At 43.4% G+C, this 27,867-nt stretch overlaps 1 protein-coding gene across 1 annotated transcript; it reads left to right on the top strand.

Moving 5' to 3' along the window:
- The first annotated feature begins 60 nt into the window (after window positions 1-60).
- LOC135540173 (death-inducer obliterator 1-like) lies at window positions 61-27,679 on the top strand. Its single transcript, XM_064966604.1, is given in 17 exon segments — window positions 61-154; window positions 8,455-8,575; window positions 9,454-9,572; window positions 9,854-10,841; window positions 11,443-11,776; window positions 12,100-12,324; window positions 14,906-15,116; window positions 17,887-18,418; window positions 18,618-18,777; window positions 19,095-19,211; window positions 19,380-19,535; window positions 19,955-20,108; window positions 20,273-20,916; window positions 21,164-21,253; window positions 21,350-21,545; window positions 23,270-23,650; window positions 23,653-27,679. Coding segments are annotated over 15 exon segments (7,677 nt in total). The 5' UTR covers window positions 61-154; window positions 8,455-8,575; window positions 9,454-9,490; the 3' UTR covers window positions 27,060-27,679.
- The last annotated feature ends 188 nt before the right edge of the window (window positions 27,680-27,867 follow it).

Genomic DNA, 27,867 nt, shown 5'->3' with positions numbered 1-27,867 from the left:
GAATTAGCGCTGTAGTAACAACTGAGCAAAATAGCTCTCCTCTAGCTGACAATCAGTCAGCGCCATTCTGCATTGCCAGCCAACCAACACGAAATGAAAATGGAGGACTAAACGGAGACTGTGCAAGAACGTAAAATATCGTCAATGTTTACAAGTGGGTCGAATTGCAACGTATTATATACCCAAACTATACTTGTGTGGCATTCTTTGTCAATTACTAGATACGGTTGAATGCTGTTTATATTTGAAAGTATCTTGCTAGTTGTAAGCAGCAAGCTAGCTAGCCAGTCGAAGCGTGGTGGTGGCCTAGCTAACGTTCCGCGATTTGTAACGTAATTTGCGGGTAATACATCACGCTAATTGTATGTTCGTAAACTAACATTATTTGTCTTTAAACGAGTCCCTATCTATGTGTGCATTAACGCATGTTGTCTGGTGGCACGAATTCATGTTGAGGTCACTGCATGGGGATCGTTACATAGTTTACTACATTAAAGTGGTGGGTGTGTGATCCTAATCGAGCTTCTCTACTTCAATGCTTTTTTCTAGTACATTTGCAAAATATCAAGTACTTGGCTAGTTGTGGCTTATAATATTTAGCCACCCAACATAAATATCATTGTTATCTAGCTAACGACAGTGTCGGATTTCTCAGTGGACGCAGACGCCTTGCATTTGCGATCTACTGCTACGTTAACGGTACCACGATAAGCGGTTCGTGGCAATGATTGTTTCTTCCGTGTCATTCAGATACTTCTTTGCCAGCCACCCGAGTATGACTGTCGGGATTATAATTTGTATGATCCAAAAGACAAAGTCGAGCATGTGATGCGTTTCTACAACGGTACGGTTGTCAATATCTAGCTAGATGGTTCGCAGTGTTATGTTAGGCCTGGACTGAGAGCTATCTAGCTAGCAAAGTAACGTCAGGCATTAGTATGCGATCACTGTCACTTCCCCACGATTTAGTTTAGAATAACATTGTAACTTGCAGTGACCACCCCTTCCCCCAACATGCCAATTGGAGGTGGTTTTCTCACGTGTGTCGTGACCATGATCGGGGAACAATCTGTGGTGCACCCCTCTCATCCCAACATCGTGGTTCTCTTGCTAGATTTTTTCTTCCGTTGAATTGCTGTAAATTCAAATACAGACATTTCAAATTCCTTTGCATTTTGTGGGTGAGGCTATTTACTTAATTACTATGTTTTAAAGGAGGGGAATAAATGTCAATAGGCCTACCATTCTGCCTTTGAATGAGGACTCCACTCTTGCCAGTTCACTTCACCTATTTTGTGGGCCGAGTCCCTTTGCAATTCACATTGCTATGTTTAGCAAGGAACCAATATATCTTTCCAATATGCACTCTGGGTTTTTACAAAGTGCAGGACAAGCCATTCAATCAGAATGTTTTATGAAGACCGCTATATATACCTACATACATTTTGGAAGCTAATATATTGCATGTAATTAAAATATAATAATTGTAATCAGAATATACTGTTAACATGTACATTTTATTGATAACAGGATAAATGGCAATAGAATAAATGCAATTGTACACCGAAAAGGGCAGTTTTCCCAGACATCTAGCAGTATTTCAATGTTCTCGATGGAGAAGTGTGTAACATTTGGAGTACAGTGACATATCCCATCCCTGCATTCAGGTACGTTTTTTTGACCCCGAGTGTAACTGTAGGGTCTGTATCTTTTGGCAAGTGCTTCATCTATTGCTGAGTTGTAGAAATGTGGTTACTTTGTGTTGCATTTGCCCATTAATACCATCAATATGGTCTTTTGGCATACAATAACCATTTATATTCAGTGGTGTACCCTCCCCAACAGTAAATCAGGGATAAGAAATGCATTTGAGAATAATCAGACCAATGTAAATGCGATATTGAATCTTAACATGTAAAAGTAAATGTCAATGTTTCACTGCATGTGTGTTTGTCAGTCATTGAAACATACAATGGGGTGCACATTTTACAACTTTGTGTATTAGGCAACTTCTATTCAGCCAAAGCCATTCCCAGAGCTGTGCCAATGTCATTTTGATGTCAAGTTGTTGGTCTGAAGTGTTTATTTAGTGACAGTTTAATGTTTTTACAACCCAGTTAAGTTGTATTATTATGATGCCGATGTTCTGTCAATTAATACACCAATTCAGAGATAAATATGACTGACTTGAATCCCAGGCACACCCCAAAAACTGCAGAAATGGTCTTGTCTCTCTTTTCTTGCTGCATTTGTATATCCCCCATCACCAATGACCTTTCTCATTGAGATATTATCAAATTGTAGATGTCACATGCTTCGTTAACAGCTGTAGACTAACAGTGAAATGCTTACTTACGGCCCTTCCCAACAATGCAGAATACAATAGTAGTAATAATAAATATTAACATGAGGAATAAATGCACAATGATTAACGATAACTTGGCTATAGACATGGGGTACCAGTACCGAGTCGATTTGCAGAGGTACGAGGACAATGAGGTAGATATGTACATACAGGTAAAAGTGACTAGGCAACAGGGTGTAACTGTGACAAATGTGTGAGTGTGTGGATATAGAGTAAAAAATAGTTAGTCCGGATGGCTATTTGGTTTAACTATTTAGTGGCTTGAGGTTAGAAGCTGTTTCGGAGCCTTTTGGTCCCAGAGGGTTCTGTACCGGTTGCCGTGCAGTAGCAGACCGAACAGTATGACTTGGGTGGCTGGAGTCTTTGACAATTTTGTGGGCCTTCCTCTGACAACAATTGGTATAGAGGTCCTGGATGGCAGTGAGTTCGACCACAGTGATGTACTGGGCCGTACGACTGCCCTCTTTAGCACCTTACGGTCAGATGACGAGCAGTTGCCATACCAAGCAATGATGCAGCCAGTCAAGATGCTCTCAATAGTGCAGCTGTACAACTTTTTGAGGATCAGAGCTGAAACTATACTGAAACTTTTAAACCTCCTGAGGAGGAAGAGCCATTGTGCCCTAGGGCTGGGCGATGTATCAAATTATTAATTCTAATTTATAGGGCTGGGCGATATATCAAATTATTAATTCTAATTTATGTTATAGCGCGATGTTCCAACTGCCTGTATCGCTAGAATCTAGACTAGGTTTTGTCGTATTTTCAGTTTTTATGAGTGTTCCGTCTCCTTCGCAACTTCCCACTCAGACACCAAGCCCCTCCCCCAGCCTACTCGCAAGACGAAATGTAATTTATTCTCTGACAACAAGCAATTTAAACTCGCTATTTGAAGTTTGGTCCTACAGAATCGGTCATATGGACACCGAAACGCTTAGATAGATTTTTTTTTTTTTTTACTGTAGCAGACGACAACTTAACCTTTCTAACGATACCCTTTTTATGTATCGACTCCCAAAATGTAGAGTAGAGCAGACCCTACTAAAACGAGAGTATCAATGAACATGATAGTGGGAAATTAATGCTCACTTTATGTCGCTCCCGGCTTGACCACATACCGCTCGCAGCATTGTAAACGTCAGCAGTCTAGTCTGTGTTTTCTAACTGTGCAATGAGCATTAAAATACGCGTTTATATAAGGGATTGGTAACTAATTTTCATTCTGAGAAATAAGCATCTTATCCAGGTAGGCCACTTGATTTCAATATCTAAATAAAGTGAACATTCTAGAGGGTCTATTAATCACAGTTCGACTGTACCACTTTGTTAGCAAGCAAAAAGATCCAAGTAGGCTAGACTTGAAATATAAAATTATCTTGGCTACTCACTAGCATGCGGGCTTGTGCTTGATGGATTTGTCTGAGACCTGTGTTAATTTTCTATAATGCCTGCTACTAGAAGTTGTTCATTATTAGAGGATGTGCATGATTCTGGCAAAATGTATAACAAAAAGGGCATTTTCATAGACAGACTTGAAAGCCAGATCAGTGATTTATTGCAAAAAGCAGGTTAAACTATTTTGATTAAATGATTAGTGTGTCATGGTGGTAGGTTTATATTTAGCAGTGTATTGACCTTTTTAATTGTGCAACAAAGCTTATTTAGAGAATGTATTTTTTGGGTGGAGCTATACAGTGCATTCTGAAAGTATTCAGACCCCTTGACGTTTTCCACATTTTATTACATTACAACCCTTTTCTAAAATAGATAAAATTATCCATTATCAAAATGGATTCAATTATCAACTACCCAAATAATGAAAAGAGTGAAAAGTTATTTTAAGAAATGTTTTGAAAATGTTTTGAAAATAAATAAGAAACAGGTACCTTTATTTACATAAGTATTCAAGACCCTTTGCTATGAGACTTAAATTGAGTTCTGGTGCATCCTGTTTCGATTGATCATCATTGAGATGTTTCTACAACTTGATTGGAGTCCACCTGTTGTAAAATTCAATTGATTGGACATGTTTTGATATTGCACACACCTGTCTATATAAGGTCCCACAGTTGACAGTGCATGTCTGAGCAAGAAGGAATTGTCCGTAGAACTCCGATACAGGATTGTACCGAGGCACAAACTAAAAAGTTTCTGCTGCATTGAAGGTCCCCAAGAACACAGTGGCCTCCATCATTCTTAAATGGAAGGAGTTTGGAACCACAAAAACTAAATAGAGCTGACTGCCTGGCCAAACTGTGCAATCAGGGGAAAAGGGCCTTGGTCAGGGAGGTGACCAAGAACCTCATGGTCACGAGCTCCAGAGTTCCTCTGTGGAGATGGGAAAACCTTCCAGAAGGACAACCATCTCTGCAGCACTCCACCAATCAGGCCTGAATGTCAGAGTGGCCAGGCAGAAGCCACTCCTCGATAAAAGGCACATGACAGCCCACTTGGAGTTTGCCAAAACAAAGGACTCAGACCATGAGAAAGAAGATTCTCTGGTCTGATGAAACCACGATAGAACTCTTTAGCCTGAATGCCAAGAGTCACGCCTGGAGAAAACCTGGCACCATCCCTACGTTGAAGCATGATCATGGCACCATCCCTACGGTGAAGCATGATCTTGGCACCATCCCTACGGTGAAGCATGATCTTGGCACCATCCCTACGGTGAAGCATGATGTTGGCAGCATCATGCTGTGGGGCTGTTTTTCAGCGGCAGGGACTTGCAGATTAGTTAGGATCAAGGGAAAGATGAACAGAGCAAAGTACTGAAAGATCCTTGATGAAAATACTCCAGAGCGCTCAGGACATCAGACTGGGTCAAAGGTTCACCTTCCACCTGGACAACTACCCTAAACACACAGCCAGGACAACGTAGGAGTGGCTTTGGGACAAGTCTATGAATGTCCTTGAGTGGCCAGCCGGAGCCTGGATTTGAACCCTATCGAATATCTCTGGAGTCACCTGAAAATAGCTGTGCAACGACACTCCCCATCCAACCTGGCAGAGTTTGAGGGGATTTGCAGAGAAAAATGGGAGAAACTCCCCAAATACAGGTGTGCCGAGTAGAGGTCGACCGATTACGATTTTTCAACGCCGATACCAATTTATTGGAGGACCAAAAAAAGCCGATACCGATTAATCGGACAATTTTTTATGTATTATTGTAATAATGACAATTACAACAATACTGAATGAACACTTTTATTTTAACTTAATATAATACATAAATAAAATCTATTTAGTCTCTAAATAACGAAACATTCTCAATTTGCTTTAAGTATTGCAAAAACAGTGTTGGGGAAGAAAGTGCAATATGTGCCATTTAAAAAAGCTAACGTTTAATTTCCTTGCTCAGAACATGAGAACATATGAAGGCTGGTGGTTCAATATTCCTAGTTCTTCAGTATTTCCAGTTAAGAAGTTTTAGGTTGTAGTTATTATAGGAATTATGATGCATTGACTATTTCTCTCTATGCCATTAGTATTTCATATAACTTTGACTATTGGATGTTCTAATAGGCACTTTAGTATTGCCAGCCTAATCTTAGGAGTTGATAGGCTTGAAGTCATAAACAGTGCTGTGAATCAAGCATTGCTAAGTACTGCTGGCAAACGCTGTAATGTTTGAATGAATACTTACGACCCTGCTGCCGCCTACCACTGCTCAGTCAGACTGCTCTATCAAATCATAGACTTAATTATAATATAATAAACACAGAAATATGAGCCTTAGGTCATTAATATGGTAAAATCCGGAAATATAATTTCGAAAACAAAACATTTATTCTTTCAGTGAAATACGGAACCGTTCCGTATTTTATCGAACGGGTGGCAACCCTAAGTCTAAATATTGCTGTTACATTGCACAACCTTCAATGTTATGTCATAATTATGGATAATTCTGGCAAATTTGTTTGCAACGAGCCAGGTGGCCCAAACTGTTGCATATACCCTGACTGCGTGCAATGAACGCAAGAGAAGTGACACAATTCCCCAAGTTAATATTGCCTGCTAACATTAATTTATTTTAACTAAATATGCAGGTAAAAAAAAATACACTTCTGTGTATTGATTTTAAGAAAGACATTGATGTTTATGGTTAGGTACATTCGTGCAACGATTGTGCTTTTTTTGTGAATGTGCATTTGTTAAATCATCCCCCGTTTGGCGAAGTAGTCTGTGATTCAATGATAAATTAACAGGCACCGCATTGATTATATACAATGCAGGACAAGCTAGTTAACCTAGTAATATCATTAACCATGTGTAGTTAACTAGTGATTATGTGAAGATTGATTGTTTTTTTATAAGATAAGTTTAATGCTAGCTAGGAACTTACCTTGGCTCCTTGCTGCACTCGCGTAACAGGTGGTCAGCATGCCATGCCGTTTCCTCGTGGAATGCAATGTAATCGGCATCCAAAAATGCAGATTACCGATTGTTATGAAAATTTGATATCGGCCCTAATTAATCGGCCAACCTCTAGTGCCAAGCTTGTAGCATCATACCAAAGAAGACTCGAGGCTGTAATCAATGCCAAAGGTGCTTCAACAAAGTACTGAGTAAAGGGTCTGAATACTTCTCTAATGTGATATTTCAGTTTTATATATTTGCGAAATAAATCGAAAAACCTGTTTGTGCTATGTCATTATGGTAATTATGTGTAGATTGATGAGGAAAAACAACAATTTAATCAATATTAGAATAAGGCTGTAACATATCAAAATGTGGAAGAAGTCAAGAGGTCTGAATACATTCCGAATGCACTGTATATTGTAAATCATCCGTAAGTAAAAAAAAAATATATATAAAAAATAATCCAGATTAGATTAGACCATGATAGGTCCTTAGTGATGTGGACATAGAGGAACTTGACACTCTTGAACCACTCCACCACCGCCCCGTCAACGTGAATGGAAGTGTGTTTGGCCTTCCGTTTCCTGTAGTCCACGATAAGCTCCTTTGCCTTGCCCACATTGAGGGACAGACTGTTGTCCAGGCACCATACTGCCAGGTCTCTGACTTCCCTATAGGCTGTCTCATCGTTCATGCTGTATTGATTATTCATTTGAGTCACTCACGTCATTATTGTAGGATCGTGTCCATGCTTTGAATGTTTAAATATACAATTTCAACATGGTTTGTTCTATTTGTTCTACACCTGTTTCTCAGACATGTTTGAGGTGGAAATGATTTGGAGGTCCTCATGCTTATGGTATTGTCAGTGGAATGTTCAGGCCAGACTGATCTGAACCTTATTTTGCAAATTTAGCGAGGTGCTTTGATTGTGGAGAATATATTCCCTTTTCTTAAAATGTCTTTGTTGATCAAATAGTTAAAATATTTTAACTTAAATTACTTGTACTATTATGAATCTTTTGAGTAATCTGTGGTTTGGCACTTTTGCTAAGGGCTATTGTTTATCATGCTACAGAGAGGGATGCTTTAAAAATAAATTATCATCTAAATGCTACCTGTCCAGGTTTAGTTATCTATTTTCAGTTCCAACTGTTTGGGAGGGAGCATTGTTTATAACATGTCAGCCTATTTGTTGTGTTTTGATAATAATTATTTGATAATGATAACTACAAAGTGGGATTTAGGTTTGTTTAGTCATCAGTTGTGATTGGGACACATTTTTTGTTAATCTGAATTAAATTAGGTGGGGCTGAATGATTATCTACCGGTGTGTCTTTATTACGAAAAATGTTTTATAACAAGTTGACTATGTCTGTACCCTACACACTGAACCTTTTTTGCAGTAGTCACTATTCTATTATGTTGCAACCTTTTATTTCAATAGGTCTAGATGTAGTGAATTATTGTTGCTAATGTGTGTTATCATGACACTAAAGGAAGTGGGTCTCATGTCAGAGAACAATCTCTGTTTCAGCAGTGTCTTGAATTTGGAATCCGTGACGTGGTATGACCTGAAGTCCCTGAAAGTGTCCCACACATTGAAAAAAAGTTAGGAGTTGGATGGGTGCCAACCTGTTGTGCTGCATTGTGCTTTTCAAGGCTGTATACTGTTGCAATTTTCATACCCTCAAATGCTTAACGGATGTTTTCTGACTTATCTACAGGTCCAAGATCCCAGTACCAGACCTGTGATGAATACTGATCAGAACCTGTTGTGAGTGGAAAAGGAGCATTTTTCTCATCAGAGAAGCACTTTATCAGTGCCCTACCACTACAGAGCAGCAGGTAGGCTCGTGTTTTATTCTGTCAAAGAACGGATGCCATGCACTCATTTGTTTGATTTGTGGTGGTTCCATTTCTTTTGTAAACCATAGGAATCGTGTAAATTTACAATTTCAACAGACTAGGCTTGTCCCAGTAGTGGTGTTCTATATAGTTTTTATGAACTGGGTGGTTCGAGCCCTGAATGCTGATTTGCTGACAGCTGTGGTATATTTAAGCAATAATGCCTGAGGAGGTGTGGTATATGGCCAATATACCACGGCTAAGGGCTGTTATGCACGACACAACGTGGAGTGCCTGGACACAGCCCTTAGCCGTGGTATATTGGCCATATATCACAAACCCCCAAGGTGCCTTATTTTTATTATAACCTGGTTACAAATGTAATTAGAGCTGTAAAAATAAATGTTTTGGTATACGGTCTGATATACCACGGCTGTCAGCCAATCAGCATTCTGGGCTCGATCCACCCAGTTTATAACAGAACATATACCATGGATATGACAAAACATTTATTTTTACTGCTCTAATTACATTGATAACCAGTTTATAATAGCAATAAAGCACGTCTGGTTGTGGTGTAACAAGATCTAGGCTAAAAAGGATAAATTCACTATTCAGCTACGGGTAGCGCCAACCTGCTGTAGCCATTTTGTGGAAAGGAGGAAAATTGATGGTATGAAAAGACGACAGCAATGGCTGACAAAAAGAAATTCTGATAATTTTGGGAAAAGGGTTGTCTGTTGATATGAAGAAAGTAGTTGAACATTGACAAATTGCTGCTCCACCCACCCTCCCCAAAACAACCACACTCTTCAGTTAAATGGAGTTGCAGAGTAGCTATCTCAAGCTCGTCTCTTGTGCTCTTCTCTTAACTGTAGACATTCTGTTTGAAAGTAGTGAGTGACTCCATCATCTATGGAGGAGAATGTGAGCCCTGAGCTCTATCTAGCTCTCGAGCCAGAGCAGAGCCAGGACCCTATGGATAGCAGCTCTCAAGGTACCTTGGACTAGCTTCCTTTCCCTTGTCAATGAGGGGGGCATCTTGTTTGTCTAACTTTAATAATGGGCACTGCACTGCTGGATTCTCTGTAATTACTCGTTGTAAGGTGTTGATTAGTGTGTAGGGTCAGGAGTACTAGAATCACAATGGATTTCACTATTCCTATATACGCTTCCAAGACCTAATTAGCTTAGTAAATCAGTCTTTTGATTGGCAAAATCTGCTACTTCACGTAAACACATTATTTGTGGCCCTTAATGTGTCTATACCATCAACAGCTATCCCAGAGGACGATAAGGTCCAGAAGGACAGAGTAGATAAAGAAGACCAAGAGCACGGTGACAATGCTACTGAGGAAAAGCTAGAGGAGACGGAGCAATCTGCTAAGACCACAAGCGAGTTCAAGAAGACCTGGGGATTCCGCCGGACCACCATAGCCAAGAGAGAAATGCCAGGAGACACGACTGCTGAGAGCCAGGATGGCCAAGTAGGGTCTGTGCGCCGCAGCGGGAGGCAGGCCAAACGCACTGACAAGTTGGAGGAGTTCCTGCTCACCACCAAGAGAGCGCGTACAGTGGGGAGGAGAAGTGCACCTGGCAGCGTAGAGGGTGGGGACCCTCCTTCCCAGACCCATACAGATGCGGAGACTGCCTCTGAGGCCAGCTTTGACGGCAACACAGAGGCCAAGTCTGTGGAGGGTAAACCAGATTCACCAGTGAGGAAGACGGGCAGGAAGAGGACAACTCGGAAGGCTAAAGGCCGTGGCAGCTGCAGAGGTGGCTCGGTCAGTGACGATGGAAGCTCTGACAATGAAGGGAAGGGTAGTGGAGATGCACCCAAAGAGCCCCAGCCTCAGCCCCAGGAGGAGAAGGAGGAGGACAAGAAGACAATCATCCCTGAAAACAAAGAGGATGAGGATATAGTGCAGCCGCAGCCAGAGCAGGACTCTGTGAAGAAAGAAGTGTCAGAAAAAGAAGAGGAGGAGGACGAGAAGGAGGAAAATGAAAAAGAGGAGAGCGAGGGAAAGCCTGTGGAGACCAGTGGGAGGCATGCCTCCAGGTCCAGCAGTCCTGCCAAGACGGCAAGTAGGGGCACCAACCCAAACAAGAGAGACACCAAGTCCAGAGGGGCAAAAACCCGCAAAGAGGAAGATAATGAGGATGATGATGAATACCCATCATCCTCATCATCCAGTGACTCGGGCGACGCTGAAGGATATGACCCTAATGCATTGTACTGCATCTGTCGACAGAAACACAACAAAAGGTAAACATTTGGATGTTATTTTGCATTTCAATTGGAAATCTGATGCCTCTAGTACTTACAAATGCTTTGTCTGATCCTTCATGAATTACGGATTGTAATCAAAATAGCCTCCATTTCCCACCTACAAGGGGATGAATAGTTAGTGATTAGTTAACCTGAGTGATGTCCTTGACTTGTAAACTATTATCACAATACTTTGTAGCCAATAGGATATCTATTGCGATTCTCACGATTCTATATGTATTGCGATTCGATACTGTTATTTTACTGCGATTCAGTGTTGCATATTGCTCACCACATGGTCGCTGGACCAAAGAGAAAGCCATGAGAAACACATTTTGATCAGTTAGGAAAATAAAAGTGCTCAAAACAAATTGGCTCCCTTTTTAAAAGCTGGAGAACAAGCTGTGAAGGTAAAATACTGGAGTTTTGGTGCAGGTACAGCCAACTCGTGCAAAATTATAGCGACATTGTCAAAACAAGGTGATATAAATTGTCAAAAATAATTTATAAAAATAAAATATCACAATATGTAACCCTCCCATTGCTGCTGTTTGTATAGTAGTCTCTATGTTCTGCTAAGTGCTCTGTGTGCACCCAGGTTCATGATCTGCTGCGACCGCTGTGAGGAGTGGTTCCATGGAGACTGTGTGGGCATCACTGAGGCTCGTGGACGTCTGATGGAGAGGAATGGGGAGGACTACGTCTGCCCCAACTGTACCACCAAGAAGAGCCAGACAGCCAAGCCCAATGGCAAACTCAAAGCAGCTGTCCCTGGAGCCCGCAAGGCCGATCAGAGCCCCTCTGTGGCAGCTTCCTCACCTACATCTGCTGCTGGTGCAGATGAGAAGGGTGGCGATGACTTGGGTATTAAAGGGAGAATAGAGAAAACAACAAACCCCAGTGGAAAAAAGAAGATCAAGATTTTTCAGGCAGTAGGTTTTATATTACTTTTCTCATAGCCCCAGTGGATGAACCCAACAAAAAACTGTTCAAGTTTGTCATGCCAATAATAGCTTTCTGAAAGACATCTGAGAGCTCCATATTAGGGATGGGTGTGAATACTTGATTGAAGGTTTCTATTTTATTACTAATAATTGAATAAAAGCACTCAATGTGTAAACAATGGCAACATATCAAACTCTGAGATTTGTTTGTAGTGAAAGTAGGTTTTCTTTTTCAGTTGTATCAGGACAGCCTGTATTTGGAACAACCGTGTTGCACTGTGCACCTGTGTGACCTGTTTGACTTTCAACAGGCGGCAGAGGAGTCTAATCTGCCCAAATGTATCGGGCCAGGCTGTGAGAAGAACGCCCTGAAGGACTCTGTCTACTGCGGCAGTGAGTGTATCCTGAGACACGCAGCCGCAGCCATGGCAGCCAAGTCCATCTCCGAGCCCAAGCAGAAAGATGAACCTAAGCAGAAAGACCAAGACAAGGCCAAGGGACAGAAGAAAATACCTGGTACCAGGGCAACGCCCAAGGTAAACATGGGGTTCATAACATACCGAAGATGTTTACATTTTTACCTACTGAAACTGGTTAGTAATATATTGTGTGGAGCCCAAATTAAGCATAGGCCTCATACATTCCAATGTTTTGAAATACGTTCTCTAAATCAGGTTAAAAAGGTACGCCAATTTTGAGTGTGAATATCTCATTACCAGCGGGTTATACAACTGGCTAGATTTTTTCCCCCAAAATATCTGAGTAATTACTGTGACCTGAAATAATGTTTATTGGTTACTTGCTAGATTGTTATTTTTTTCTGAGTCATTGGTAGCAAACATTCATGGGAAGGTTGGTGATTGATTGCATCAGGGGTGGCAGGGTAGCCTAGTGGTTAGTGTTGGACTAGTAACCGGAAGGTTGCAAGTTCAAACCCCCGAGCTGACAAGGTACAATCTGTCATTCTGCCCCTGAACAGGCAGTTAACCCACCATTCCTAGGCTGTCATTGAAAATAAGAATTTGTTCTTAACTGACTTGCCTAGTTAAATAAAGGTAAAAATAAATAAAAATCAGTAGGAACTACAGAACACAATTCTGGTCTGAGGAACATCTTGTGGAGGAGAGACAGGAGAAATATATTTGCCGTCATTTGATTGTTATTCAATAGCTACCTGGAGGCCAGGTCATCTGATGCAGCATTCCATCACTCTCCTTCTTGGTCAAATAGCCCTTACACAGACTGGAGGTGTGTTTTGGGCGATAGTCCTGTTGAAAAATGAATGATAGTCCCACTAAGCCCAAACCAGATGGGATGGCATGTCGCTGCAGAATGCTGTGGTAGCCATGCTGGTTAAGTGTGCCTTGAATTCTAAATAAATCAGACAGTGTCACCAGCAAAGCCCCATCACACATGCGGAGATCATCGGTTCACCTACTCTGCGTCTCACAAAGACACGACGGTTAGAACCAAAAATATCAACTTTGGACTCATCAGTCTAATTAATGTCCATTGCTTGTGTTTTTTGGCCCAAGCACATCTCTTCTTCTTATTGGTGTCCTTTAGTCGTGATTTATTTGCAGCATTTTGACCACGAAGACCTTATTCATGCAGTCTCCTCTGAACAGTTGATGTTGACATTAGAGGTCGACTGATTAATCGGAATGGCCGATTAATTTGGGACGATTTCAAGTTTTCACAACAATCGCAAATCGTTTTTTTTGGACACTGATTTGGTCTTTTTCTTCTTTTTTTTACACCTTTATTTAATCTTTATTTAACCAGGCAAGTCAGTTAAGAACACATTCTTATTTTCAGTGACGGCCAAGGAACGGTGGGTTAACTGCCTTGTTCAGGGGCAGAACGACAGATATTTACCTTGTCAGCTCGGGGGATTCAATCTTGCAACCTTACAGTTAACTAGTCCAACGCTCTAACCATAGCACTCCACGAGGAGCCTGCCTGTTACGCGAATGCAGTAAGCCAAGGTAAGTTGCTAGCTAGCATTAAACTTATCTTATAAAAACAATCAATCAATCATAATCACTAGTTAACTACACATGGTTGATGATATTACTAGTTTATCTAGCGTGTCCTGCGTTGCATATAATCGATGCGGTGGTTGTTCCCCTTGCTCTGCAAGGGCAGCGGCTTTTGTGGAGCGATGGGTAACGCTGCTTCGAGGGTGGCTGTTGTCGTTGTGTTCCTGGTTCGAGTCCAGGTAGGAGCGAGGGGAGGGACGGAAGCTATACTGTTACACTGGCAATACTAAAGTGCCTATAAGAACATCAATAGTAAAAGGTTAATGAAATACAAATGGTATAGAGAGAAATAGTCTGAGCAAGGAACTCAAACGTTAGCTTTCTTGCATGGCACATATTGCACTTTTACTTTGTTTTTGCATTATGTAAACCAAATTGAACATGTTTCATTATTTATTTGAGGCTAAATTGATTTTATTGATGTATTATATTAAGTTAAAATAAGTGTTCATTCAGTATTGTTGTAATTGTCATTATAGCAAATACATTTTTAAAAATTGGCCGGTATCGCTTTTTTTTGTCCTCCAATAATCGGTATTGGCGTTGAAAAATCATAATCGGTTGACATGTTTCTGTTAATTGTGAAACATTTTTTGGGGCTGCAATTTCTGAGGCTGGTAACTTTAACTTCATCATCTGCAGCAGAGATAACTCGAGGTCTTCCTTTCCTGTGGCGGTCCTCATAAGTGCCAGTTTCATCATAGCGCTTGATGGTTTTTGCGACTAAGGCCTTCATGTCATGATGGACTGTCGTTTCTCTTTGCTTATTTGAGCTGTTCTTGCCATAATATGGACTTGGTTGTCTTCTGAATACCAACCCAACCTTTTAACACATAACTGATTGGCTGAAACGCATTAAGAAGGAAAGAAATTCCACAAATTCAATTTTTACAAGGCACACCTGTTAACTGAAATACATTCCAGGTGACTACCTTATGAAGCGGGTTGAGAGAATGCCAAGAGTGTGCAAAGCTGTCATCAATTACATACATAACACCATAACTTTCAATATTTTGCTCTGAAACCCTTCCTGTGCATGTTACTGATTTGAGTGAATGTCTGTCTGTCCATCCAGAAGAATTCCACCACTGGGAGGAAGACCAGCAAGAAGTCCACAGAGGAGGAAGAGTCTGACTGTGAGGCCGATGAGGATGGTGATGAAGAGTCACACGAAGAGCATCCACCGCCACCCGCCATGTCGTCCTGGTCCAGCGACCATAATTACAATGCAGTAACGCCAGAAAAGACTACACCCATAGCACCACCAACAGTGTTAAACAAAACGTGTATGTATCTCTTTGAAGGTCTTAATAATCCACTCTTAACTGTTTATCTTCTCACACTATAGGGGTTGTCAAGTGAGCCAGTTGAATGTATGATATGCATTGATCTATTACTGGTTCTTTGAAAAACCACGTTGTTTGCCCATTATAAATGTGGTTGTTATCATGGTGACGTAATGGCTTAGCTGAATGACCCATATCTGTGGGGAAAATTGTAATGACAATGGGTCCCCGAATGTATTCTGTGTATGTTGCCAGGGCATGGTTACTTAGTCAGGTATGCAGAGTGGGTAAGTACACATTGCAATGAATATATACAAAGGTAAGTATTTTAGGATTTATTTTGAAAACTCTATTGTTAAAAAGAAAATCAGTAACCATGAACCAATCTACTTGTGTAGATTCATATAAATCCTAGGTTACTGTATGCTGTTTGTGTGTTGGCACCCATGTGGTGCGTATGAGTATCTCCATGTGCTCCTCTTGCTGTTCATCTGAAGGCAGTCCCTCCCTCTTCTCTCCAGCAGGTAGGTCTGTGATTTTTTTTTTATCCCTGGATTTATACAGTGGACTATACAGAAATACAGCTCACTGCTGATTTAATTAAGCCATACATTTCTTCAGCGCAGCCAAGGAAGTATTCACTATTAGTTTTGTAAATAACGTGCTGAGTTTTAAAATAGTTTGCATTATTATTCATATTGAATGTCATGCATCCAAACTCCCTCTGCGACACTGGCAATAAAATAAAAGGTGTTAAGACAGATTTTGGATGCCTTGATTGATTATGGGAGAGGTCTTGGATTACTGGGGATGACCTGGCCAGTTGCTCTGACAGCATGTGCCACAGATCTACACCATGCCAGGAGGAAGTGCAAGTCTGAAGCGGACAGACTGGGGAACAGCTGAAGACACAGAAGCACAGAAGTATTAGAATGACTGCACAAGAAGAGTGGAAGACCACAGTCGTCATAAACTATACATAAAGAGTAGGGAGGCAGACTGTTGTCACCTAAAAGTTATACCACACTTCTGATTTACTGATATGAAAATATATGAAAGATATATTTAGGGACAATTGAGTATATTTTTCACTATGAGGAACTCTGCTTTGGTTCCTAGCTTTATCCAGGTTACTTAAGAAGGCAGATATTACAGGTTGTGGATTTTTGGAGTGTGAGGGCAGTCGCAAGGTATTTGGCAGTTCATGCTCTCAGGAATCATCTTATCCACCATAATACCAGCTGTCTGTTACTCTCGACCTACATGGATGTCATATGTGATTCACTCAACCTGCTCGCATGTCTATATCTTCTGATCTGTAATATCTTATTTTGCAGACATACAAGTTCTGATTATGACATTTTGATTGTTTGACAATGAGATCTATATTTTTTGGTACAAATCAGTCAACTTGAAATTGTCTCTTTGTATCACAGAGCAATTGTGTAGCTGGTGATGGCAGTAACATTTTCTCTTGATGGCACTCGGGTATTGCCGTTTTGCATGTACATCCCAAATTCTCATACTTAGGTAATGAGCAACACAGACATGGCAGAAAAGCTTCATGTGCTTTAACAAAGCTAAAAACTAGTATAGATGGTCATACAAATGTAATTTGAGCTAGTATGCACAACCCATGTCTGTTGAAGATGTTGCATTGATCTTAAATAGTTTTTATTGAATTGTTGAGGTTGGTAATATTCCTTGACAATACATATTTAGTCTTTATTGAATTGTCATTAAATGTGTGTACCCCTGAAGGTAGATGGTGTTAGGACATCACTACACTGTTTTGTTTGCTAGCTTCACAGCTCTACTGTTTTGTTTGCTAGCTTCACAGCTCTACTTTCAGTGGTGAACATATCCAATTGTAGGTGGTTAGTATGAAGATATATAATGTTCAGGCATTATCTTCCTTGACATGGTAAGTTCCAAGTTCAGTTGAACTTTTGGGAAACATTGTTTTTTCTTTCGGGCCACTTATTTGGTCTTCAAAGACCAAACAAAGGGAGAAACCAATAGAATTTTAGTTTTGTGGAGAAATCTCTGTACCCAGTGACTTTCTACACAGGGTGTCTTTGGACACATCTAGTATCTTTTCTTATCTAATGGGTTGTTGATTGGGTTCCAGTGTTGTAGCTCAGGAACGGATGTAAAATGTTGGTTATGCAGGCACCATTCATATCAGAGAGCACTGTTGCTTAGTACACAGTCAGGCCTGTGAGAATTTAGTCAGCTCATCCTTTCTGATAAGACTGAAGTGTTGAGTCTTGCTGACATTCTTCATGAAAAGGATTATCACCATTTCAACTGATGTTAAGAGGATTGAAATTGCAACACCAACATGGTGGCGATACATTTTTGCCGGAGAATAATGGAGATTTCTAAGTTCTAACGTTCTGTTTATATTTATTCAACCCATTGTTGTATGTGTGCATATTGTTGGCTTTTTCAGTGTGTGGAAAGATGTATTTAACCAGGTTTATTTTGTTTCTAGTGTCAAAGTATTTATTTCTACATCCAACAAAGAGAGGAGGTCCTGTCTTCAAATCACCAATGTTTTGTGTTTTTTGTATGCATTCTGGTCAGATGCTGTCTGACAGTCGGTCATTAAGTGAATCTAAGTGGGGATATCTTACACCACCCCAAGATCACATTGAATATTCATACATGTCCTAAATTCTGAATTCTATTTACTTGACATTATGTTTATGATGGTTCACATACTGTTTGTACTTAAGTTTAAAATAAGTTGTTTTATCCTCCACAGCTCCTGAAAAGGAGAGTGAAGAGGACCAGAGTGAGAAGGAACCAACCCCTCCCGAGAAGAAGTCTCCTGCTTCCACAGCACCGCTCAAAGGAGGAAAGAAGTCTCCTGGCCCCAAAGTATTAAAGCTATACACCAGACGCAATAAACCAGCAACTCCAGTCAGCAGTGCTAAGGCACCAAAGAAACAATCATATCCCACTCCTAGCAAAACAACCAAATCCAAGAAACCACCACCACCACCTGCTGTCCTGACCCCTTCTGCCCCTGGCTCTCTAGACACCCCACGACATCACGTCACAGGGGCCCTGAGGGTCGGCAAGTCCAGCTTTACCATCCCTAAGAAGCAGGCCCAGCCCCAGCAGAGAGACTCCTTAGGCCGTAGTCCATCCAGAATCCCGTCTTCACCAGCCCCCTCCTCCCGACGCCCTGAGCCAGCCACTTTAGCACCTTCCATGATGTGCCCGACGGCTCCGCCAAACAACCAGATGAGACAGAACATCCGCCGCTCGCTCACAGACATCCTATACAAGAGGTGTGTACCCCATAAGTTTATTGGAGAGAATAGTTTGTATTGTTTTGTGAACTTCATGCTACCTAAGGTCATTCATCTGAATGTTTATATTTCTAAAAGAATAAGACTATTGTAGGCCAATGGGAAATGGATTTGCCTGAAATCTTTATTTATTTATTTTTTAGCTCTAAATGTGAGTTGTATCTCATTGTCCCACCAGGGTGAGTGACAGTGATGATTTGAATATGTCTGAGAACGAGGTGGGAAAACTGGCTGTCAACATTGAGAAAGAGATGTTCAACCTCTGCTTGTGCACGGACAGCAAGTACAAGAACAAGTACAGGGGCCTCATGTTCAACCTGAAGGACCCCAAAAACAAGGTCAGTCCATAGAAACACTGACTTGGGCTCTTTTGGGTCTGCAGAAGAGACTAGTCAAGTGATAAGTTGTGTATGCTAAACCAAATATGCTGAATGTTGGAAAGCCATGTACATTTTAATGACAAACTGTTTTTCTATATTATAGTAATGCGTTGTTGGTATGTGGGTAAATTCACTTACAACATGAATTGATCGTGAGTCATGAATTGGATTTAAATTAATCTGCTGAATATTGGAAGTTATGCTCACTCCAACCCAGATGCGCAGCCTACCAGACCTAGAGTTATGTGAATGACAGTGTGTTGTGCTTGTCTCAGGGCCTTTTCTACAGGGTGGTCTGGGGAGAGGTCAGCCCCTTCAGGTTGGTGAGGCTGAGTGCAGATGAGCTGCTCTCCAAAGAGATCTCAGAGTGGAGGAAGCCTGACACTACTGAGGTAAGAGAACATGATAATGGAAACCAATAATTCTATGAACGGAGCAATACTTGGAATTTCATTGATTGTGCAACTAAATATCACTACTAAAGAGACCATATCATTAGCCTTATATTCCCATATATTCGCTACAGACACTAAGTTGATATCTTATGTTGTATCCCATAGGCTCCCAGTGCTAGATCCCAGACAAGGCAGTCCAAATCGAGCCATAGGCAGGATGGTGGCCCCCCTGATGTGGACATGGAGGATGCTCCTCCAATGTCTGATGGAGATGTATGTATCTCTGGCACCTCCCCATCTCCTCGCATGGCATCTGCTGCAGTAAGTGGTGGTTTTGTCTTTCATCTTTATTTTCCCTGCGTAAGACTGAAAACATGCTATGCTGATTGGCAAACATTTGGGTAATATATTGTGGTTTTACAGTTGAATTATCTTGCCAACCTGTCCTATCCTTCTTTAAACTGTCCCTTTGTCCTACTGAAGCTCATTGCCATCTGCCCCACACCCTTGCATCACTCAAATCACACCCACTGTGCATAAATGTAGCTATTGTTTTACAGTTGATCTAATGATTCATGTATCAGAACTTTATTGCCATGCAACAAATGGTTGTTGAGAATAATTTTGGTATTCCGGCCCTCATCAGATTTGGCTATGGTTTATGTGCTATTTTGAGAATCCATTGAAGGTCATTTTGTAGATTTGACTGTCTCTCTGGTCTCCTTTTCCAATGTGTTCAGGAACAAGAGGAAGCTGGCTCCACTCCCTTCTCTGGCTCAGTTCAGGCTGGGTTGAAGAGTGGCAGTGCCCTGCCAGATATCTTCAGCATGATGCGGGACACCACGGCCGAACACAGGGCCCATCTCTTTGACCTCAACTGCAAAATCTGTACAGGTAATAATGAATGAAAAGAATGAGAGGGTGAAGTGTTTTGATGGTATGTAAGAAACGGTGGCATATGTCCCTCAAAGATCTGAGGAAATATCTTAATTCCTATATCTCCATGCTTCACTTAGTGGATTTGAAGGTTTAAGCAGCCTCTGTCTCCTCTCTTCCAGGCCAGAAGTCTGCAGACGATGAACCAGCAGCCAAGAAGGCCAAACTCTCCAAGAAGCCCGAGGTGAGGCAAGAGGTGAGACGCTTGCCCAGGTCCTCCTCATGTGAAGGTGCCCCGGTCAATTATCCCGGCAGTGAGACACCAGTCCCTGAGCCCCTGCCCTACCATGAGGACGCAAGCATCATGTTGCCTCCACCCCAGACCCCAGCCCCTGTCACTGTACCAGCCGTCTCCTCTGTCAGCATCACCCGCAGAGATCCCCGCATGGCAAGACACAGCTCTGGAGTGACGGTCACCCACTCAGCTCCAGACACCTCCATGGTGGCACCAATCTCAACAGATACCTATTCAAGACCCATTCCAACAGAGTCCTATTCAAGACCTATCCCAGCAGAGCCCGCTCCGGTTGTAGTGATGGAGGTGGGGCCCAAGGGGCCCCTCCCCATGCCCCCGGCTCCTCCACCCTCCATCCCCAGGCCTGTCATGCAAAAAGCTGCCTCGTCAGAGCCTCCCCCAGAGGGTGAGACCGCCATCTTCCTCCATAGTCAGGAGATGATGTGGAAAGGATTCGTCAACATGCACGCCGTGGCTAAGTTTGTCACTAAAGCGTACCTGGTCTCAGGAACCTTTGAGCACCTGAAAGAGGTTGGTTATTCATTTGTTTGAAAAAAACTTAGGTCAATGGTATGTTTTTTTACGTGAGCTAAGACACATCGTAGAACTAATAACTCAGAGACTGACAACATGACAGCTGTTATATTTTAATCATAGTGAAACTTGAACTCAATTTTGACCAGAATACATGTATTACTTATTTCATCTGGTTGTGAATAGGTGTGGTAATAATGTCATCAGAGTTCAACACAAAGGTGACATTGTTAATCCTGTACAGGATCTACCTGACACCATCCACATCGGAGGCCGAATCTCCCCCAGCACCGTGTGGGACTATGTGGGGAAACTAAAAACGTCACTGTCCAAGGTAAAGCTGTTCACCATGAGATATTTATAAACAACCTACTTCCTGGTTGAGGACCCTAAGGTCATACCTCTCTCTTTGGGTTTGCCCTGTCCCCAGGAGCTGTGTCTGATCCGGTTCCATCCAGCCACAGAGGAGGAGGAGGTGGCCTATGTCTCTCTCTTTTCTTATTTCAGTAGCAGGAAGCGCTTTGGAGTGGTCGCCAACAACAACCGCCGCATCAAAGACCTATACCTTATCCCCCTGAGCTCCAAGGACCCTCTGCCCTCCAAACTGTTACCCTTCGATGGGCCAGGTAAGCATCTGCAGAGAGACACAGAGGCCTCTGATATCCCCACACACTGGTTCCAATATGATGTGTCAATATACCTGAACATAATTAAGTTAGTAAAGATGTCAGTCTATAGTTTATTTCTGAGTGGTAAGTATCTTCAGGGTTCAGTTAGTTAGTTTTCTTCTGTGTGAAATAAGAGCTTGTTTCATGAAATTGATTTATGATATACACTGTAGGGGGCGATCATGCACTTTTGTTGTTGCCTTCTTCCATGAACATCCCTCTGTACTTTTTCTGTGCCCTCTCTGTACTTTGTGTATATTATCTTGTATCACATGTCTGTCTTAAATAAAGGATGTTGTCCATCACAGGTTGGTGCCACCTGAGATGTCAGTCTCAGCCTGTTGTTTTTAAGGCTCACCTTTTTATTCTGCACTGTAGATACTCCAGTGAAAAATGTTTGGGTAATGATGTTGTTTCTGAAAATGACATCTGCCACAGTATGTTACATTTAAAGTGTTCTACACTGCAACTTGGTGTACTGCATTAGTGGATCTCCAGTACTTACATGTCATAACTGAAGCGGCAGCACCTGACCTGCACCTAGCCCATCCCATACCACAAACTGAATGCCTGGGGAGCCATGGTAAGTTATCCTGAGAGAAGTCCAGCTCGGTGAGCCTTGGACAGAGATTGGCCCACTTGTGTTGCTGTTTTCAAGAAGATTAAGGACAAGAATAATCTATGGCTTTCAACCACTTGTCAGACTGAATTTAAGAAATCAAGAAACACACATCCATTTAGTTTGTCAGCAGAGGTTGGGTTGGTATGTTATTATTTACCTTTATTTTACTAGGCTAGTCAGTTAAGAACAAATTCTTATTTTCAATGACGGCCTAGGAACAGTGGGTTAACTGCCTGTTCAGGGGCAGAACGACAGATTTTGTACCTTGTCAGCTCGGGGATTTGAACTTGCAACCTTTCAGTTACTTGTCCAATGCTCTAACCACTAGGCTACACTGCCGCCCCAATATGTATGTATGTGTCATTAAAAACGTAAGCTGAGTGCAATGCACTGTACAACAAATATTTAGTCTTTTTTATATGGCATCGTAAAGAATATGTGTAAATGTCCACTTATTTACAAGTGACTTCATGAGAATGCATACTAATGACAATCTCGGAAGAAGAAAAGCTTTTTGAAACTGGTGAATGTGAGTGTTTGTGTAACTTTGAAGGGTGATGAGGTTGTTTGATCAAACAGGAACATGTAGTTTAATGCAGTGCACAGACAGTCACATTTCTCAAAGTATGATGGGAAGTTTGACTGCTCAGCATTGTGATGATTCTTACTACTTTTATAAAGGTTGTCTGTGTTCTACAATTCTTTTTTTGTATTCTTTTGACACATTCATATTACATTTAATGGTAATACTTTTACCCGATTATACAGGTGGCATTGTTTGCTCATGTTATTGATTGTTTGAACAATTCAAAATGGAAAGTGAAGACCACAGCTTGACTTTAAATCAACACTTTTTTGTGATCTGTTTTTGAAATCCTATGTTGCTATCATATTAGGGGGTGTTTGAAATAAGCTATCGTTTCACTTCAAACACACCTGTGTCTCTGGAAATGTTTCTTAATTCTAGTTGAGATATGCAGTATACAAGTATGTGAGTGGATACATATGTTCTAGAATGTTTTTTATTCCATTTTCATTATTTTACCTTTCTGTCTTGTAGGTCTTGAGCCAGCGCGCCCTAACCTCCTCCTCGGCTTGGTGATCTGCCAGAAGGAGAAGAAGCGTGCTGTAGCCTCCTTTGAGACTGAAGAGAAGAGTTCCATGACCCAAATCAGAGACCTAGATGACACAGGCCTTCCAAAACCAACCTCAGCCATCAAGGCTGAAGTGAAAGCAGAGAAAGCCTTGCGGTACACCCAAGATCTTCCCTTCAACACATCCCCCCCAGGTACACCTCCCCCTCTCAGCTCCTCAGAGACCTCCTCCACCTCCATGGCAGCCTCATCAGTGCTGTCCTTCCTGTCTTCTGTCAAAGCCCCTGCTACAGGCAGAGAGTCACCTTCCTCCAGCTCTGCTGCATCATCTGCTGCCAATGCCACCCCCTTCAGACCATCCTGAAGACTTTGTTTGGGAACAAGATGCATGACTCTGAGGCCTCCATGTCCCCTTCTGAGCATGGTGCTGTTGACGTCTCAGCTGGCCCCGCTACTCTGCTTGATCCCATCGTTCAGCAGTTTGGACAGATTTCTAAGGAGAAGCAGGTGGAGGAGGATGAGGATGACCGACCATATGACCCAGAGGAAGAGTATGACCCAGGTATGGGCTATGGAGCACCCCAGAAGTTAGTTAAAGAACCTGAGGTCATCAAGCAGCCAGAGGCTACGGATGTGGACGATGTGGCCTATGATCCGGAGGATGACACCATCTTTGAGGAGGTCAGGACTGATGTCCCTGGTCAAGCCAGGGCCGCACCTGGAGGTCTGACCGAACAGCAGAAAATGCTGGAGGATCTCAACAAACAGATTGAGGAGCAGAAACGTCAGCTTGAGGAGCAGGAGGAATCCATCTACCAACCAGGGTCAACCACAGGGACATCAGCTGCCTCGTTCTCAGTCATTGACAGCTTGATCTCTCAGCCATCCCTACTGGCCAACAGTCAGCTCCTGCAGCTGGGAAAAAAGGTTGATGAGTTGATGAAATCCTCCTCTGCTGCCGCTCCTTTGATTAACCAGAGAAGGGACCCAAGGCAGAGCAGGGACCCCAGGCCGAGCAGAGACCCCAGGAGGCTAACCTCAGACTCGATAGAAAAAGAAGAGACACCTCTTCCTGCTCCTGTCACAGCCACCACGCAACCACCACAGACTGATGTCCAAGAACCAGAAACACCACTGTCCCAAGAAGAGGTTATAACAGAATCTCTTCCCTTCCTGGAATCAGACACAACAGGGGAGTCCATTCCCCTGTTAGGTGAGAGTGTAGAACCTGATATGGAGGTCAATTACGTGGAGAAACGAACTGTGGAATCGGATGAAGTTGACCCAACCAAGAGTGACTTTGACAAATACAGTATTTGGCCAAATGCAGCCAGCATTTTAAAGACAGGAGAGATTTCTAATTCTGAGCAGAACAGTCAAGAGTCTACGTCCTCTGGCTACTTCAAGATGTCCGCAAACAGCTCCTCAGCTTCACCTACAATTCATGTACTGTCTCAGAATGTCACCCAGGATAGCTCCACCCTGATGGACACCCAATCCTCCCACATGTTACACATGGAAACATCAGGCTACATGGACTATGGAGCTCCTCCTGACGTTCCTCCAACAGCCACCTTCCCACCCCACCTTGGACCCCCACCGATGCAGGGTCCACCTCCAATGCTTGGGCCACCACCCATGCAGAGTATTCCCTCCTTGTCAGGCTCTCTTCCTATGCAGAGACCTCTACCCATACCGGTTCCTTCACCCATGCAAGTGGAGAGTGACCAGTCTCAGTACTCTCAGTATGGGCCAACTCCTGCTGCTTACCCTCCCTATCAGAACCAGTGGGGTGGCTCTCAGCAGCAGTATGAGGCACCCCTTGGACCTCCACTCCAGACCAAGATGCAACCCAGAGGACCCCCTCCATTCCAACCGATGGGCCAGAGAGCTCCACCTCCCCAGATGTTCAATGCACCCATGGGTTCCCTGGCTCCACGGCACATGGGGCAACAAGGCCCACCTCCAGGCCAGTTCATGGAGGGCCATGGCCTTCCCCCACCTCCTACTTTTGATGGGCAAAATGGTTTAGCTCCTGCAAGGTTCACTGGACCCCCTCCTCCATTCAATTTCCCTGGACCCAGAGGCCCCCCTCCTCCCTTCACAGGTCCTCCCCCAGGCCACTTTGACAACAGAGGACCCCCTCCACCGCACTTCCCCGGACCCAGAGGTCCTCCGCCTTCTCATTTTGGCGATCATGGGTCCCAAGCACCCATGATCGACCCACCAAGAGGCCCTGTAGACCAGTACAACAATGCCAGTGTTGGTTCCTACCAGCAGAGCATGGACCATCACCAGGGTCAGACCCCTCCACACATGTACAAAGACAACCAGGCTCCCACACCAGGCCCCTCTTACAGAGGACCTCCACACTACCAGTATGAGGGGCGGAGAAGCGCGCCTCCCAGTGGAGATGTGGGTGAACAGCATTTCCATCCACCTAACCAGTTTCGAGGATCTAGAGCACCCTCCCCACCACCACACAGGGGATCTTATGATGACCAGAGACAAGACCACCAGGGGGGCCCACCTCAGCATTTCGGAGGACCTGACAGGTTTCACCTTGACAATCCAGTAGACTTAAGACCAACCCGCCACAGTGGGCCACTGCTCCCGACCCCTCCAGAGGGCCCCATACCTCTACCAAACCGCATGAGGGGCCACAGCCCAGAGTCCCACAGGGATGACCACTGGCGACGACACTCGCCTGACATGAGAAGGAGCAGCTCCACCAGAGAGGGCTCAGAGCCCCGCGGTGGAGACAGTGCCAGTCGGTTTGAGGGTGGCCACAAAGACCGGGAGCCAATCCCTGTTTCCTCTGGGCTGTCGGAAAGGCAGAAGGATCTGTCTGAGGACCGCAGGAGGGAGAGGGACCGTGAGGGGCCCCATGGGGCCAGGCCATGGGACAGGAGCCATGGCAAGCGCTGGAGCCGGGAGAGGGACAGAGGCAGGGAGAGAGACCGAGGAGAGAGGGAACACAGCCGGGAGAGAGACCGCAGCAGAGGGAGGGCGGGAGAGCGGCACAGGGTTCCAGAGGGAGAGCGGCACAGGGCTCCAGAGGGAGAGCAGCACAGGGCTCCAGAGGGAGAGCGGCACAGGGCTCCAGAGGGAGAGCGGCACAGGGCTCCAGAGGGAGACGGGCACAGGGCTCCAGAGGGAGAGCGGCACAGGGCTCCAGGGGGAGAGCGGCACAGGGCTCCAGGGGGAGACGGGCACAGGGCTCCAGGGGGAGACGGGCACAGGGCTCCAGGGGGAGACGGGCACAGGGCTCCAGGGGGAGACGGGCACAGGGCTCCAGAGGGAGACGGGCACAGGGCTCCAGAGGGAGACGGGCACAGGGCTCCAGAGGGAGACGGGCACAGGGCTCCAGAGGGAGACGGGCACAGGGCTCCAGAGGGAGACGGGCACAGGGCTCCAGAGGGAGAGCGGCACAGGGCTCCAGAGGGAGACGGGCACAGGGCTCCAGAGACAGACAAGAGGAAGGACAAGGAGAGAGACCGTGACCGAGAAAGGGACAGAGTTAGGGTGAGAGAGCCTGACAGGAGAGACTACGACCGAGAGAGAGCCAGGAACAGAGACCGAGAGAGAGACAGAGAAAGGAAAAGAGACGGGACCAGGAGCAGAGACCGGGACAGAGGCAGGGAGAGAGAGCCTGACAGGAGAGAAAACGACAGAGACAGAGCACGGGACCGAGAAAGGGACAAAGACCGAGACCGCCGGGACAGGAGCAAAGAAAAGAGAGAAGACAAAAAATAATCAAACAAATCTTATGTCCCAAAGGAGAATGATAAACCTGCAGAGGTGGAAAGTGATAAAAACACATCATAATGTCTTATTTCTGTGGACCACTTTTCTCTGTAGTAACTCAATCACCCTGTGACTTTCACTTTCAGCATCATAACTGTACATGTAAATAGACATTATTGTGAATGCTCTTGTAGTTGAAAGGTCTACACATTTTGTATTCCTTTTGCCATTTTATACATTTTAACACATTTAAAGGAACTAATTGTGTGGTCTTAAGTATGATCCCATCTACCTTTCTCCTGTCAAAGTACCTTCACATGGTACAATAATCACATGAAAGTAACTCCCTTCCTTGTAATGTAGATATGAATGTATTTGTGTATATACTGGTATGTTTTTAATCACATTTTTCTAAGTAGAGAAATTATAAGCCATATATCTGGAGTGGATAATGTGAGAATTGAGGAAACACATTGATTGCTATAGTCTAATGTATATGACAGTATGTGCTTATATGTTCATCAGTCAAGCACTGAAGGGTTGTATCTATAGTATTGCTAATTACAGTTAACAGTTGAAATGTCCTGATTTTTGTTTAAACTTGGCCAATTAAACCTACTTTGACTACATATCTCTTTGTCATTAATGGATATTGTCTAACAGATTATTTTATTGATTTGAGTTGCATGTAAATCAATGTCCAGTACATCCACTTCAGGACAATTGCCCTGAGCTTTGGCTTGCTACCTGCTACTCACACCAAATTGAGTCCGATCCACATGTGTGATCTGGAGGCATGTAACCAAAATAAGTTTTC

Source organism: Oncorhynchus masou, chromosome 5, assembly GCF_036934945.1.
Source record: "Oncorhynchus masou masou isolate Uvic2021 chromosome 5, UVic_Omas_1.1, whole genome shotgun sequence".
NCBI classification, from domain to species: domain Eukaryota; kingdom Metazoa; phylum Chordata; class Actinopteri; order Salmoniformes; family Salmonidae; genus Oncorhynchus; species Oncorhynchus masou.
Note: the sequence above shows the minus strand (reverse complement) of the source record. Positions and strands in the feature narration are given on the sequence as shown.